Source organism: Amphiura filiformis, chromosome 3 (assembly GCF_039555335.1).
Source record: "Amphiura filiformis chromosome 3, Afil_fr2py, whole genome shotgun sequence".
Taxonomy (NCBI): Eukaryota; Metazoa; Echinodermata; class Ophiuroidea; order Amphilepidida; family Amphiuridae; genus Amphiura; species Amphiura filiformis.
In genome coordinates this window covers 4,786,373-4,804,133 of record NC_092630.1, presented here as the reverse complement: position 1 = coordinate 4,804,133, position 17,761 = coordinate 4,786,373, and the positions used below count along the sequence as shown (strand labels likewise).

Below are 17,761 nucleotides of genomic sequence, written 5' to 3'. Positions count from 1 at the left end.
TATTTCATCACAGATTTTCTGGGCACTGTAACCCTTAAAATGGAACTTAATCATGCTGCATGCCTCAATTTTCTCCATTTTGCTGGTTATGCGGTTACATAGGCAGGTAGTGACATCTAGCTCCTGTAAAAAAAGTAAACATACCTATGAGACCATTTTTGCACCATAGTGTACATAAGGACCAGTGATTGCACTGGCAAAATTTCGTTGATATAGCTCTTTCACTTCTGGGCGATTTCTAAAACTTTTTGATACCCCCTCGTATATGCATGTAATATAATGGTTACTTTACTTAGTACGATACCTAAATACCTTTACAGCAGTGATGCAATTTTATTCATTTTTGTTACCTATACGCCATATTTTGACAAAAGCCATTTGGACTATAGATAAAGCTTTGCGGAGTCATAAGATGTTGCAAAAAGCAAGTCCAAATCCCTTATTTTTGAGGTATATATCTGATCAAGATTGGCACATTCTTTATGATCCAGCTCCAGCTATCTATAATTCTACATACAAATATATATCGACTGCTCAGCACCAGAAGTGGGTAAGTGCAATAGCTGCCATGTGTAGATGAGTACAATATACTGTGTGTAAATTGCCAAATGTTCATAGGGCCCATGTGTAGATGAGTACAATATGCTGTGTGTAAATTGCCAAATGTTCACAGGGCCGCAATTGCACTTACCCACTTCTGGCACTGAGCAGTCGATATTTATGCATTGGTTGAAAGCTTTTTGTCCTGCAAAGGTATATTTGTACATATGCCATATGTGTACATCTATATCAAAAGGACACACTTGTCGGCTGCTACATGTGTCTCTTTTTTACACAATAGCTAGGAATGAATACCAGGCTCATCTGAAGTGGATGTCACTTCAAATCATCCCCAAATCACATGGTTTAGGACTACAGAGATGATTCCTAAACCATATGACTTGGGGAGGATTTGAAGTGACCTCAACTTGAGATGAGTCTGATACAAGTGCATCCTTTTGATATGGATGTACACATATAGAAGCGTATGGGGACCACTACATCACTGATTTTACCGAATTCAATATGTGATGTGATCAAGCTAAACGAGTCGCTTGTCCACTAGTATTGATAGTAGTATTCAAACTTTGTATTTTATTGTTCTGAGTACATTGTTCTAAGTAACACTGAAATGACCATATCTCTGGAACCGAAAGTCCAATTTGAGATGGGAGCATTTTTTGACTGGGGAGCACGCAATTCTGTTCCTCTGAATGACTGCACCCAAAGTTGAAAAATGTGTGCCATTTGAACAACCAAAATATTGCCATTTGAACAACCAAAATATTGCCATTTTTAAGGGGTAAAGTGGTAAAGCTTATTCCAAGTTTAATGTGCTATTCCTTGTTTCATTTTGTACACATCAACAGCAGAACCAACCGATGGCCAATTCTGGTTGTTCAAGTAGAAAGTAGACTCACTGCCGACGTGAAATATAGAACGGTTCCAAATTTTCCAGCTCAAACTGGCATGAACAGTGAGCACTCCAGTTCCCCCAAATGACCATTTCCCCCAACTGATAGGTCAAACTGGGGGGGGCTGTGCCCCCAAACTCCCTTTAGATGAGAGTTTTCAACTCCAAAAATGGCACATAATGATATTTTGATTTTGATCAACAAATTTCTCATTTTGCTTGATCACATCACATACGCAGAATCTATGGATAATGATGATTTTTTGTTATAAAGTTATGCAAATAGCTAGACCAAAAGGTTGACCACTTTTACCACTCTTCTCTGACACTATCTAACTGACTGTGACATGTGTAATGGTGTTAACATTTCTTCAAACGTGGCATTTTTGACATTAGCACCTCTCAGATTGGCATCTTGCAGATCAGATCCAGTCAGGTTACAGTTCTAAGGAAAATAATATGAACATATATATAAAATGATTAAGACAAAAAAGTAACAATTAAGTAACATTAGGCCCGTTATCAACTGTCGAAAGTATCAATAGTCTGAAAATTCATAGAATTCCGACATGTTGGTACACTCAATGGTAGTATCGATACACAAACGCTATGGCACACATGCTTAGATTATCCCAAATTACCGTCTCCCATTTCCAAGCTGAGACATCATGTCGTCTCAAACCCCTCCAGAAGATCCCCAAAAAGACTGCATGGTCATTTAGTTATGTAGGGGGCCTATTCTGTTGTATAATAAACATTGAAGATCGATATGTCTTATAATTTGCTTCCGATATATTGAATTAAAAAAACTGTATTGATAACAGGCCTATAATTAACATCAACATGTAAAATAAATAGAATAAATACATTTCGGATTTTATATTGCGCCTTTTTCCAAATCTCGGAGGATTCGAAGCACTGTAATTTCCCTGCCATGATGAATCATCACAATCAAATCGCATCAACTAGGCCGCAGAAATCTTTACTGAATTCTCTTATCTCTAATAAATGCCCCAGGAGATGTGACATTTTCATAAGGGGGCATTTATTAGCAGTGAGTTTTGGACGAAAAAAAATTGAGTTATGTAAGCTTAAAAATCTGCAACATACAGGTCACTTTCGGTTTATTTTCTGTTTAAGTTACATTTTGTTGCAAATTACTTTCAAGTCGGCCTCTTACGCGATTATGACCCTGGGATTATGACATCCCACAAATGCCTATTTTATGCTTACCTGCATGCTATGGATGGCATGGCAATATCTGGCATTTTCGGTAACTTGACTTTTAAAAATATGTGGGGCCCAGCAAGCACAAAACGTTTTGCAGAAAATGTTTTATTGTCTGGATATATAAAAGGTATAAAACATTTTAATAACTTTCAAAAACATTATCCAAACTTGCTGCAAAACATTCTGACCTAATGTTTCTTTTGATCAAAACCAAAACAAGTATTTGTTAATAATGTTTTAGAAACATTTTGGTGTTTGCTGGAGGGGGGGGGGCATTTATTAAAAGGGGCGAATACGATATGTGAAATCCTGGATTTTAGTAGACAAATCAAGTACAACATAGTTTGATATGGAAAGTTTTGGTCTATTCTTCATGTAAGCCTGCACAAAATTAGCCTATTATCAAGACTTCATTAAGGGGTATAGATAGGCTTCGAGAAACACACAATTTTTTGACCAAAAATGGCAACTGCAAGATGTGAGAAAAAGCAAGATTCATGAGCCAAAATCTAAGGAGCTATGTAATAATTATGAGCCCCTGGGGATGGTAAAAAGTCTGAATGGCTTGACCTTCACCATTTGCCCTCCCCTGGGGGCTCACAATTACTGCACAACACCATAGCAATTATATGGCGACATTACCTCAAGATCTGTGCCAGCTAAAACAGCCCATCTCAAGTTAGAGTTCTTCAAGTTGGCGTTCTTGAGTGTGGCAACACGAAGGTTAACACCCGTCATCTGAGAATCCTCCAAGTTAACTCCTTTCATGTTTACTCCTGCAATTAAAAAAAATCAAGGAATAATTTAGAGGTTCATTAATGCTATAATATAACTGATTGCATGATTGACTATCTATGTCTGAAGCAAATCCGTTCATACATTCAACATTTTGGTTGTTGAATTTCATCAAAATTACCGTAGCATCCATCTACAAACATATATGCCTCTAATGTGAGGTTTGGTTTTTTGACAAAAGAGATAAGGCAGATACCCTCCACCAAACATTATTTGGAGTTTGAGCAACTATAGACGAATCCAACGAGCCAAGTCACAGTCAGGATTTGGTCAGCCATATTTGGTTCCCCGCATGCACCAAACAGGTGTTGTGAGTGCCCAATTGGGTGGATTAAACCTGCTTAAAATTCGATGTTAGATTCTTTTGTGTTGTAAACTGTCATCATTCTTTTGTCTACGTGTAATGGTCCGTTCATACTACCACCGCATTTGCGATGCGTTGCTTTGCGATGCGGTGCGTTGTCGCACCGCATCTACTGCATATCGCAATAAAGTTAAATACATTTTAACCTGGAAATGCGACGAGTTGCGTTGAGTTGCGGTAAAAGTAATCGATATATCGGCATCGCAAAGCAACGCATCGCAAATGCGGTGGTAGTATGAACGAACCTTAACACGGGTGATAGAATGCAGTTTATAATACCCTTGGTCCCCGTCCTGGCTAATGGCTGCCATTGAGGAGTAGGAATGCATGAAATTGGATTCGTCTATATACATGCGGCTGTGCAAACAAACTATTGTAATGTTTTTGTGGCAAAGTGTCTGCCTATCTTCTCTTTTTTCAAAAACCCCTCATTTAGACGCATATATGCTTGCAGATGGAATTCTACGGAATGATGTAACATTCCTGAAAATGTGATGAGGGACGAGGTTATCACTTTTATGTTCTCAACATCGAAATGGAAAACATTGCAGACCTAAAATTTCACCAGTGGGATTAAAAGAAAAATATGAGCTTTCATCTGATGCCAAAACCTCAATTTTTATAGGATGTACTGAAGGATGAGGCTGCCGATCTGGTCATACCCCATTAAGGCAAAAAAACACCTGCTCTAGGGGCAAACAGACCTTTTAAATAGGGTCAATCGGTCGGACATTTTTTCTTTTTTCACATGCATACAGCAGATTAAAAAACATTCTCTTAAATGGAAAATTTTGGTCGGTCAGCCAGGGAACAGGTTTTTTTTGCATCACCTAGAAGGCAATTTTTCTCATAAATTCAGTCTTACCTTCTAAGTTGGCTTTGCTACCACATGGATCTTCAAAGTTACAATTTCTTAGTGAAGCTCCTTCCAAATTTGCCAGCACCATTTTGACACCTTGTAAATTAGCCCCATCCATATTGGCCCCCGAAAGATTCGCCCTCTCCAATGAACAGTAGGACAAATTAGCAAGGGTCAGATTGGCTCCAGACAGATTGGCCATCTTGAAGTTGATGAATCGAAGGTCAAGTTTGGAGAGATCCGCCCCAGCGAAATTCATACCCTGGAATCAAATCATCAATAAAAATACACTTATTGTTGATGTTTACTTGTTGATTTGTTTGTGTCTTTTCTTTCAATCACTGCCACTGGTCGACAGTGGTCGACAGAACAGAATACAGTTAAGTACAGTTGAACAGCCTTGCAATTCTCCTTTATGATTTAAAGCAATCCCATTATAAAATAATATAGCTTAATAATATATGAAGAGCTTATTTCCAAACCGTGTAAAGTCCACAACCACATGTTTCTCAGTTACTTGTGTGATACAATCACAATTACTTTGACTAGTTTGACATTAGCAACAATGAGTTGTACCATCAACAAGCCATTATGTACCACAACAATGCTGGTTAACAATATGCAGACTGTTGTTCTCATTTGGGAATCAGAAGCCTCAAACAGTATTGTTACTGTGCATCCATCCACTATTTGCTTTGTAATGGTGCATTCAACTGAAATCATAATACCTATAGCATCACAACCCATTGCAATATCGCACAGGTAAATCAGAAACATGTGTTTTTGGACTTAATACGGTTTGGAAATAAGTTCTTCATATATGGGAAGAGGAGAATGGGATGGCTGCGCACACTCGATTGCGGTACCTTACCTAATTGTTTTCCTACAACCTTTTACGTGTGTAATCTAATTTACTGTGTGTTTGTTATTTTTGCCAGATCAGAGTACATTATGGGAAGCCCAATATCCAAATCATATTACATTGTGGGAAGCTATTAATTAATTCATCCTCTACATGATATAGACTGCTCAGTGCCAAAAGTAGGTAAGTGCAATAGCTGCCATGTGTAACTTCCCGTGTGTTGATAAACACAATATACTTTGTGTAAATTACCAAATGTTCACAGCGCAGCTATTGCAATTACCCACTTCTGGCACAGAACAGTCGATATATATTTACCTGACATCTAAGTTCGCCATTGACTGCCACTCCTTTCAGTAACTTGACAAATTCTCGTCTTGTAATTGCTGAATGATCAGATGGTGGCTCTTTGCTCTTCACCATCTCTTCCAGCTGCTTGATGATACTTGTGATACCAAAAAATTTGGCTTCTTCTAACACACCTGCATTTAATATCAAAAAGAAAAAGCAATTCTTATTAAGGCTGGCATTTTCGGGCAGGCTTATGGGTACCCGCCGAGATTACATTACCGGCAGGAAATTTTTAAAAGTTTTTTTTTTTTGGTTTTGTAGTGTCCCTGGACCTAGACCTAAATGCTAGTATCATTCATGGTTGACCTAAAAAAAAAAAAAAAAATTGCACAATGTTTTGTGTTTTCAATATGAAAATTGATACTTTGTTTTCATGTCATACTCTATTAATGATGCATTTTGATATCAATAGAGTATGACATGAAAACAAAGTATCAATTTTCATATTAGGTCAACCATGAATGATCCTAGCATTTAGGTCTTGGTCCAGGGACACTACAAAACTGGAAAAAAAAATGCGCCGGGTACCCTGGCACAAAATTACCCGAAAATGCCAGGCCTAATTCTTATATATTGTTGAGATTTTGCCATAGTGCCAAACACCAGATTACTTAAAACGACATCCAACTTGGTCTTCCAACAGAAGATCATTTCTTCCATACTCTGAAGGCATTTGGAATGCCATGCCAGCACATCTTCTTTAGAAGATGCAGAATTTCATTTGGCGATTTCTTACGTAGTGGATAAGAGGCTCAGTGTTGGTCATGGCATATATGCTGGCATTTGACACATGCTCTCTGTTCTATCAGTGGGTTTATCCTAGGCCTGGCATTTTCGGGTAATTCTGTACCCGGGTACCCGGCGCATTTTTCGGGCGGGTAACCGGGTACCCGAAATTGCAAAAAAATTTTAAGTTTTTTATTTTTTCGGTTTTGTAGTCCCTGGACCTAGACCTAAATGCTAGGATCATTCATGGTTGACCTAAAAAAAAATTTTAAAAAAAACAAACTTGTTTATACACTTTCAAAAATATCATTTACTATTGTTTTAACAAAAATATTCTTCTTTCCGACACAGGATTCAACCAAAAGTTTATTTACTACACATTTACTTAAAATATGCTGAACAGCAATACCTCACATGCACTAATGTTCTGCTTATTTATTCAATTCAGCTCTGCATGTTGTGCAAGACTGCAACCAAACTGGGAAGACTTGGACCAAATAAAACAGAGAGTGGTGGGGGGGCACAAATTTAGAGCAATTTCTGAATTTCTTCCTACGATAGCGAGCAAGTCCAAGATGGGGAGAATTGAAGCCTTGTAACATCTACCAATAAGTAATTACCACCCTTAATGACTGACCCTTATTTCAAAACAGTTGATCGTATACCAAATTTGGGATGTGCATTGGAAGCAGAATTTTTTTCTGCCCATTATGACACCTCTTTTGTTGCAATGGTCCCAATATTGATATCGCAGCATACATTTAAATGAAAGTAACCCAAAATTTGAAAGTTGTAGTAAAATCCTATTGCCTTGCATTCAGTATCCATTGAAGGAAATCTGTTTAGCTCTCATTGGATTAGTCTTTTTGTTTCATGCTCTTGGAAGGGATCAAAACATGTGATAATCAATAACAATTGTCATTATTCACATCAGTGATCATTATTCATCAGTCCAAGAGAACGCCAAATATGGATCAGGAGTATTACATAATAATACCCTGCTATGACAATAGCTGCACTAGGTTAATCGTATAATCTCCTTATGTGGTTAGCATAGCTGGGCCAGGAAATTCACAAGGTCAGCCAATGTATGTACATGTATTCGGTACATGTGCTATATCTTTTACAATGGGTGATAAATTTCTGGTGTGTTTTATTTCAAAACGCAACATTCGATATTCTAAAGCTTGGTCCAAATCCAAGAGAAGAACCAACTCTAGTAATTTATGTGGTTTCAAATTATATCAGACGTTGCCTTTTTGATAGAAATGGTGTTTGTTGATGTGCACAGTTTCCCATTAGATCATAACATGCTGTTGTACATCCAAGGTCAAAGGTCTTTTAATCCATATTTGGCGTTGTTCTGGGACTGTTCATGTAATGTCGAATTGTAAAATGTAGATGTCAACATTTTTTCTGACCATTCAAAATTTACTGATGTAACCTTGGTCTTCCACTTCATGTGATCTTCGTGGTCCCCAAAACATTGAACATGTCATGTTTTAATATGGGATTAAGTAAACAATGACCACTGATGTGAATAATTATAATTTTTTTATTGATTATCACATGTTTTGACCTCCTCCAAATTGATGAAACAAGAAGACTAATCCAATGAGAGCTGAAAACATTTCATGGACTCTGAATACAAGGCAATAAGATTTTGCTGCAACTTTCAGATCTGGGGTTACTTTCATTTAAATGTATGCTGCGACATCAATATTGGGACCATTGCAAATATTAAAAAAATTCTACTTCGAATGCATCCCAAATTTGGCATACGATCAACCGTTTTGGAATAATGGTCATTCGATTTAAAGCCATAATGTGTGATTTGCTTCACAGCGACGCCCTCAATTTTACTCGGATTTCTACTTTTTGCATAATTATAAATTAATGCCCAGTGGTGTACTAAAATACCACGTAAAAGACTAAGCCTGAAGTGCTTTAAAGGGGCATTTCGTCATCCACAGCCTCATCCCCCACTTTTCCCAAAAAAGTTGAGATTTTTACACCACTGGATACCTCTGGCTACATAATGTTTATGTACCAAATATTTCTTACAGATTAATTCGTTTAGCAAAAATATCGCTAAATTTGAATTTCGTTCTGGTGCACCAGAACGAAATTACAACACATTGTCTATGGAGCAGTGTAATACACATAATCATGCATAACTTCATAAACGCAAAAATCGGAATCAACTGAAATTTTGGAAATAAGCTTTTTTCGTGGATATTTACTGAAAAATGTCATAAAAAGAGGATGCTAGGATCACAAAATCCTCCTTTAATAACAGTAAAATTTAACTTTTTATATTAAAACCGGGTAGACCCGGTTTTATTCAGAGTTCATCGATCAACTGCTTGCTAACATCTCCCGTGGATGTCAGCTTATGTGTACACACGTCGAGCGCGATGCTCCGTGCAGTACTACATGTTACGATCGGCGGGCGTAGTACACGCATTGTAGGCACTGGAATGAAATCGCAATTTTCTTTGTTATACCTCATTTGTTTGGCTCAAAATTAAAAGGGGATAATGTAATCAATAAAAACAAACATTTAAATAGGAATCTATTCTTTTTGCAAATCACACAAGGGGGTTATTAATTGCTTTAAGGGGCTTCCTGAATAGGTTCAAAGATAATACCTGAAGGGCTGACACCATCATCTAGTATGAGTTCCCCATGTCTTAAATAGTTCAAGATAGGTTCAAAATAGCGCGGACTTCTGTCTATTAGATATGCTCCTGTATGGTCTACAGCACTGTGCCATGGAATGCCTGCAACAGGTGTCAGGAAAGAGAAAAGTCAATTCTTATTATGCAGATGCAATATTCTAGATCTGTAATTTAACAGTAATTATGTTGCTATTTGTATGCAAGGGACACAAGTGAATAGATCAGCATTTTGTACTCTTATTTTCTGAACTTTGTCAAAGGAGTTAATTTTTGGAAAAGTTTATAAATTGATCAGTCATAGTTCAATAGTTTTATTTCATCTCACAGCATCAATAGCATAATACAGTCAGATAATAATACACTAGAAAATGAAAATGGAATACACAGTGAGATGTGGGCCGAAAGGCTTGGGAAGGTTTTAACTTTTTTAACTTTATATTTTGCATAACAACTGATGCAACTGTATCAATGAAAGAGAAATCACAAAAGATTGAAATTGCTTTGCAAAACTCAATTATCAAAAGGGGAAGCACCACCAGAGGAGTTCTTCTGGGGTGAACTAACCTGCCTGGTTATCAAATTAATCTGTGACAAGGGTATCTCTGAATTTGACAGGTGTTAATTGATGCAATAACATTAAAACATCAATTAGCACCTGTCAATGAATCAAGTTATAATAAGTTAAGTTGTTTTGTATTTTTTTTCTCACCTTCATCCGCAAACATTCTTGCCAACATAGTATCAGATTCCCTGCCTGCCAATGTAATCCTATAATAAAACAATCAAGTTATACAAATAGTCAATCAGAGAGCATTCCAGCATGGGCAAACAACTGTTCATACTTTACTTTATTACACCCACTGCAATCACACCCAATATCATATGCATCTCCCACAATTTTGCAGATATCAGTCTCAAGTAGGGGTGTCTCTGCACATTTCACTGACCGTAAATGCCCTATATGTTTTAAAAGGAAAGTCACTAACTGTTTTAACGTAAAAAAAAATTGGCCAAAAAATAAACTATTGGAGTTCCAAGACAAGTTTACAATGGTTGATAGCAAATGTTGAACCCTTGTAAAACAATTTGAAATTATTCATGAGAAGTACACACAAAATTTGAAAAGTGCACACCATATTTTTACCGGACTGTCCTTACTTTAATAGGTTTAAAATTGTAATGAATGGTGACATTCATATCTAAGGGAAATTCAATGCATATTGAACATCTACATTCACTAACATTTTAAATCTATTTAAAACTAGAATTTTGCGGTTCTCGACCTGCGCAGTTCTCGACGCAGAGCGTCGGCCGCAATGCCTCCACCTTGATGCCCATCATTTTAACCTGTGCAATTTCACTTGAAATGACCTTCACATTATCTGCCTCACTAAGGAGGCCGTTCCCTGAAATTTCATGAACCTGCAGCAGTCTATGGCGATTTGACCCAGATGACCCCGAATGACCTTGACTTTTTTGCCTTGTTTCAGTGGTCGTCCCCACAAAATTTCATGAATCTGTGTCGATCTATGGTGATTTGACCTTGGATGACCCCAAAATGACCTTGAAATTTTTGTATTCCTACAGTGGTCGTTCCCACCAAATTTCATGAACCTGCAACAATATATGGCGATTTGACCCCGGATGACCCCAAATGACCTCACAATGACCTTACGATTACGCATATTTTGCGCTGAAAAGCAAATCAGGTCAAGAACTTCTGGCTGTGCAACTCTCCACCAAGTTTCATCACTGTAACTCGTACAGATCTCCAGATAATCTGTACACAAGGTTATTTTCCTTGATATGCATAAATTATGCAAATTAGGTACTATATTTTGCGACGAAAACCAGCTAAAATTGGGAGACTGCCAATTGCCACCCCTCCACCAAATTGCATCACTATACGCCTTACCAGTTCCGAGATATTGCCCTCGCAAGCTCGGACGGACAGATGGACGGACGGACAGATGGACAGACGGACAACCAGGAAACATATAAATACCTCTGGTGGAGGCATAAAAAGGAAGGGCAGTCTGGTGAAAATACGGTGCACTTATCAAATGCTGCATGCAATTTTCTCAGATAATTTCAACTTGTTTTATAAGGGTCCAGCATTTGTTATCAACCACTGTTTACTTGTTTTGGAACTCAAAATAGTTTGTTTTTTTACTCTTATTGTACTTGTAGAATTGAAGGCTTGTGATGGGATAGGGTACTGTTGAATCTTCATGTCATTAAAGTTTTTACAATATCCCCCTTGAGTTACCTTGTAGTTGTAAAGTGTACGCCGCCAACATTCAGGGTGACCCAATCATTATGTGAGCTCTTCTGCAGCTGCTCTCTACCATGACTAACGCAGATATTGGTATTAGTTGAAGTTTGACAATTGGTTGCAATCACAGTCTTAGAATCTATGGAGAAAACAAGATGAAAATTATACATTTATACATATCCCCCTCCTTTCTAAAGCCAGGGGGATAAAAATGGGAAACAAAATGACAAGTGAAGTGGGACAAAAATGTGGCTTTGCCCCCACTACAAACTAACAGGTTGGCTATGCTGCTGGTCTCATTTATGACCCTTCTACCAACCGTAATTATACACCTATATGTAGCTGCCTATTACATGACCATTCCAATGGGTCAGTTGCCAGATGAAGTTTCGAGGTTCTACATGCAACACAACAAGTCTAAGTGTCATACAGTTTCAGTACTACATTTATTACCCAAATTTCATTGATTTCAACTCCTGGAATGACTTGAGAACATTCACTCAATAATTGACACAACCCATATCTGGTTTGATTAAAGGCTCTGCACTTGGTTCTTTGGAGCAGATGTTTTTTGTTTCAGTTGATTCCGGGTATTGTATTACATGTATCTAGAGTCAACAATGAACTTGCAACATTATATTAGTGACATAATTTACATCTGTGTTGTGGTCAAGGGTGTTTAAGGGAGCGACTACTGTAATAAATTTCTTACCTAAATAAGGCTCTCCTTCTGATATGAATAAAACATCGTCTTCTCTGTATGAAACAAAATAATCACAAGAAAATAACTTTTTAATATTCTCATATAAGTTTCATAGTACATTCATACCTGATATTCTGGGGTATATTATGCTATAATTGCTTGGCCTACGGAGTCTAAGTAGAAAAAGGAGGGCCCAAACAGCTGTACCTCCAGAGTTGTCTCTTGTGGTTGTTGAGGTTCATCATGGAAATCATGCTTAGAGGACAGTCTTTTGGAATTTGCAGGAGAGCATTAAATAGCTCTTCTAGAGCCTTCAAGGAGAGCTGTTTAGAGCATTTATAGTAGAATGTAAGGAGAGAATGGTCAACTAAGGAGAGCTAAAAATCACTCTCCTATATCAGATTTAAGGAGAGCATTAGAGAGCAATTGCTCTTGCTCTCCTCAAAAGGCAGTCCCTGCAGTGTGAGCTTAGAGTTGGACACAGTTTTTTTGACCCGCATTACGGTACACTGCTTCGAAGTAGCCCTGGTGGTAATCTAGAGTAGCTCTGGTATGACATTGAGCTGACAACTCAGCAACTGATTCAGTATCACACACACACAGTGTTCGATTTTCATCTATTTTTTTTTGTGTGTGTAGCAAAACTGCTACTCACTGATTTGAGTAGCAATTCCAAAATTGTGAGTAGCAATTATTTTCACCATATTTTGTGGATTTTTTTGTATACCGTACCTTTTACCATCGCCAAAACATTCCTACTTTCAGGGGAATTCCTGCCATAACTGTACAATGTATCTATCATATTTTTTCTCCCTTCTTGCAAGTTTGTAGACAAATTAATGCAGTGGCCAGTGATCGATTTTCGTATATTTTTTTGTGTCGCAAAACTGCTACTCACTTTCAGATTTGAGTAGCAATTCCAAAATTGTGAGTAGCATTTTGCTATGCTAATCCAGGTAAATCGAATACTGCACACACATACACTCTGACACCCCCCACACACAAATGCAGTATGAACACACACCCCTACACACCTAATGAGCAGCCAATTCCCCCCAATGCACAGTTTTACCATATGCAAGGAAAATCTCGAACTGGCAAGACATGAAGGGAGGGAAGAATTACAACAATGTTATATGAATGGTTCAATTCCTATTCATGTATGCTGCCAGATCAAGGCTCTCCTTGCAATGCATATAGCCAAACCGTGATTTATGTCTAACATTTTGCCTCCATTTGGTGCATATATGACCATTGCACTGATGTAAAACTCCCTTGACAATGTTTATAATAAAATACACATTTATACCAAAAAAAACTCAGTCTACACCCCGGGTCTACACGAAATGCATTGAATTTGAATGCATTTTGATATCATTAATAGAGTATTGACATGAATACAAAATATCTTTTTTTTTTTTTTTTTAAGTTATTTTTTCCGGTAGTGTCCCTAGACCTAGACCTAAATTCATGGTTGACCTAAAAAAAAAAAATTGCATGATGTTTTGTGTTTTTAATATGAAAATTGATAGTTTGTATTCATGTCATACTCTAAAATGATATCGAAATGCATTGAATTTGAATGCCTGAATTTTTTTTTTTTTTTTGTAATTTTTTTTCTTTCGGGTACCCGCCTGAAAAATAAACAGGTACCCGGGCACAACATTTCCCGAAAATCCTGACCCTACTCCCCAAATAGGGACTCTGCCCTGGTCCATAAAATGTGGACATTTTTTCTCTGATTTTTGACCACTTAACCGAGGACTTTTTAAACACACAATTTACACAAACAAATACATTCTTATATTGTATTATGAAATATATTTAACCTACATGTATCAACCAGGGGGTGTGCAATAAGTATGAGCCCTGGGGAGGGTAAAATTGGGGGGGCAAGATATTTTTGCGAGCCAAAAGGGGGGGCAAGCAATTTTGGCAAGCCGAGAGGGGGGGCAAGCGATTTTGACACACATTCATGGGCGCCTTTTAAATAAAAACGCTAAAAAGGCTTAGGAAAACGGTGCGGAAACGCTTAAATATGCAAATTTTCCTGCTCGCTGGGGGCACAAAAATTGGCATGTGCAAGGGGGGGGGCAAAGAATTTTTGGCGGACCGAGAGGGGGAGAGGGCAAGCGATTATTGGCGAGAGGGGGGGGGGCTCATAATTATTGCACAGTCCCTTAGGCACACTCTCAAATGGATTTTTGGGTTTATTTCACATATTATTAAGTCAGATATAACGTTTCATAAACATTCTAGGGCTATTACATACGTAAATCACATATACCTGATAAGCCGTATGTCTGATATTTTGCCTCCACTTGCTGCATAGATAACCTTCGCATTGATATCCAACACTTCTCCTGTCACTGTCAGTAACACCTCTAAGCTTTCAGGACAAAGGATAACCTTAAAACACACACAAAAATGAACGATAAAACATATATCATACATGCCAGGTATATCATACATACCATGCCTCAAAACTCAAGGCATTCTACAGTACGGTACATACAATGTATTCAGTATATTGGCCTTCATGCCCTTTGCACACTGGCCTTGTAAAATTAGTACATCTAATGCTGGTTTCATACTTTCCTGGTGAGTTTGCTGCACTGCGCAGTCGCCCCAGAAATGCTAGCAGTGACCAGGGGCAAGCTGATATATCGTCATAATATCGATCACTCTATCGCTTTGCCTGAAGCGACAGATTGCTAGGAGGGGGTAGGAGTTGAATTCAAGTCAACTCGGGAGCGGCGCCGCTCTGATGTATGAGAACAGGAAACAATTTTGGCGGTGCTGAGTTTTGGCTTTTGACATTGGGATGGCACTGTTGGTAACCTACGCTTTAGAAAGGGTGGGTTTGAAGGGTCCACAAAGTGCTTAGGGAGGACAGTTTTTATGGTCTACTGAGCTCAGCAATGCTTTGCTGTCTTCGATAGCGCATTGTATCGGAGAGGTACCTGGCTTTTATCAAAGCCCAAACCCATTAAAGCCTGTAGCAAACTCTTTTAGGCTCCTCTCAATTAACAACTCTGCTCCGATATAACGCATTGATCAAAATATCGATCGAATCAATTTTACGACCATGCTTGAATTAACAACCCCTTGAAACCTAATTACACCACTTTATGTAAACATAAACTTACACACATTATTTACTTTCTATTGACCACAGACACGACCGAGACATGCGTATTTAATGACCACTTGAGTAGTTGATGAGTGGGTCGTTATGTACTTACTGAACACAAAGGAAATTGATTTTAGTTTTACCATCGACCGTGTTTATAATCCTGCTGCTCTGCTGAACGCTCCGATAGATATCAGCAAACTTGTATACTGTTCGCTTGTTCCTATCGAACGCTCTAGCGTACGTGAACCATTATCGAAGACAGCAAAGCATTGCTGAGCTAAGACTTAGCCTAAGTAGACCATAAAAACTGTCCTCCCTTAAAAGGGTGGCTTTGAAAAATTTCTGGTTAAAATGTGTGTACAAATAATTATAAAGCGTGGTCACTGATAAAAAGGGTGGGTTTAGAGGTCAACAACTGCAAACTCAAAGCTTACTGTAATTTCCGATTGAATGACACTAAATGAAACACATACAATGTATATCCCATTCTGTTTAGTCATTTGAAACTTCAATACATGTACATTTGTAATTCTCTTTGGATGCAAATCTGGAGTGCAGCAGTGCACCTCCTTGGCCACCATATAACCAATTTGTATGATCAGTAAACCACGCTTTGATTATAGAAAGGGTGGCTTTCGGAGTTCTGGTAAAAGGGTATGAAATAAAAAGGGTGGGTTTGAAATACTGTAAAAGGGGTGGGTTTGTATCAACACTGCCAACTATGGATGGTTTATATACCGGCTCCATACATGTACATTCGATAGTATGTAGGTGTGAGAACCTCAGGCTATTACTAAAATAATAGTTTCTCGATCATGAGAGCTCAATAGGTATGACAGGGAAACCTCAGTTAAACACATTTGCTAGTCAGCCAAAATGGCCTAAACCGGCAATACAAATTTACATTAAAATTTAAAAGAACCGCTTGTTCAAGGAAACCTTCATAAATATGTTGTCCCGGCAGCACAAATGAGCCGTAAATTCCCTAAATTGTATTCTGAGTTACGGTGTAAAATGGGTACGAAGGTCGTATTCATCGGTAACTTAAGATGGCCCGACATCTGTCTCATTTTGAAAGTCAAAAACTAATCAATAATCCTATTGTTGAAGTGGATAATAAGCTTCTACCTTAGATAGCTATAGAACTTTTAATAGCCCTGGTCTTTGTTTGCTTTTGCTAAATCCTGTTCAAGTGGTGGGTTACCAGGCATTGTATTTTGTACAGGTATGCATAACCAACAATTAACAATGAGAGAACTTTCTTAAACCTCGTTGACTGGGGATGATTTGAAATGACCGCCAATTATGACTGTTTGATATTTATTGCCAGCAATGTGGAAAAAGAGACACATGTAAAACGTAAAAGCTATAATTTTTTGAAGGAGCTATAAAGTTTAACAAACCATAACACCGCTTCTGGATATCGTTTGAAGTCAAATGATATACCATTTTTAAGTTTATGATGTTTATTTTTAAACACGAAATAAAACAAAATTGACCGGGGAGGAATTTACGGCTCGTTAAGCCGTGAACGGTCACATATATGATTTTTTTTGGTGATGAGAGACTCGCACATGGAATTTCAGAGGGATTTTGATAGCAGTTCCATTAAAAAAAGCTGCTATCGTCATGAGGCTAAGATCTAGAAACACCCCCGTAATGCTGTTTTGGGGAATTTTGCTAGCAGAATCTTTTTGATGAAAGTCAATCTTTCACTAGATGTAACTTTGCTTCGGAAAGTGCTGTGTGACAAAAAGGTTTTCAGTGTTGGCTTTCTTTACTCAAGGGCTGTAATTTGATATATAAAATGATGCAGTTTGATGGCAAATTTGAATTCACCTGGCATACCTACAATAGGCACGCAATGCCAATGGCAACTGCGTCGGCGTACAATGCCTACCACACACGCTTTCGGTAGCGCTGCATTTCCTGTGCGTGCACAATCGATCGCGTTATCATGTCCTTCCACTAAACTTGCGACATTAATGCAGTGCACTCAGTACATTCATACTCTCATTTATTTATATCGAGAAACTATTATTTTAGAGAACTGTCATGACTGTACAGTAAAACTATAAGCTTAAATTTACATTATCATTTAAATGCCTTAAAAACTAAAGTTGTTTAACTTGCTATAATATGACTTACATGTCCGTCTCCAACTCTGCCATTTCTAAAAATCGTTACGCGCATGTTACATTTACAATATACAAATTAGGATGCCAAAATGTGTTTAAAAGTGGGGTAAACATTTGTAAGGTTTCGGTTTTCTTTGCTACGATGAGTTTCCGTATTAAAATGGATCCTAATCCCGATCTTCCTGTTT

The 17,761-nt window shown here is 37.9% G+C and overlaps 1 protein-coding gene across 1 annotated transcript; it reads right to left on the bottom strand.

Annotated features, from left to right (window-relative positions):
• Positions 1 to 267: 267 nt before the first annotated feature.
• LOC140147906 (BTB/POZ domain-containing protein KCTD9-like) lies at positions 268 to 17,740 on the bottom strand. The gene is made up of 10 exons (XM_072169697.1): positions 17,584 to 17,740; positions 14,587 to 14,708; positions 12,309 to 12,352; positions 11,591 to 11,735; positions 10,031 to 10,089; positions 9,292 to 9,423; positions 5,882 to 6,045; positions 4,708 to 4,963; positions 3,326 to 3,459; positions 268 to 1,898 (listed from the first exon to the last, which is right to left on the bottom strand). The coding sequence occupies exons 1-10, from the start codon at positions 17,626 to 17,628 to the stop codon at positions 1,782 to 1,784; spliced, it is 1,218 nt and encodes a 405-aa protein (XP_072025798.1). The 5' UTR covers positions 17,629 to 17,740; the 3' UTR covers positions 268 to 1,781.
• Between the last annotated feature and the right edge of the window lie 21 nt (positions 17,741 to 17,761).

Excerpts from the sequence above, each read along its gene's own strand:
- LOC140147906 (XM_072169697.1), bottom strand. The coding sequence starts at position 17,628 with ATGCGCGTAACGATTTTTAGAAATGGCAGAGTTGGAGACGGACAT. Across the intron at positions 11,736-12,308 it reads AGAAGGAGAGCCTTATTTAG|ATTCTAAGACTGTGATTGCA; the intron begins GTAAGAAATTTA and ends TTTTCTCCATAG. Across the intron at positions 6,046-9,291 it reads TGATGGTGTCAGCCCTTCAG|GTGTGTTAGAAGAAGCCAAA; the intron begins GTATTATCTTTG and ends TATTAAATGCAG.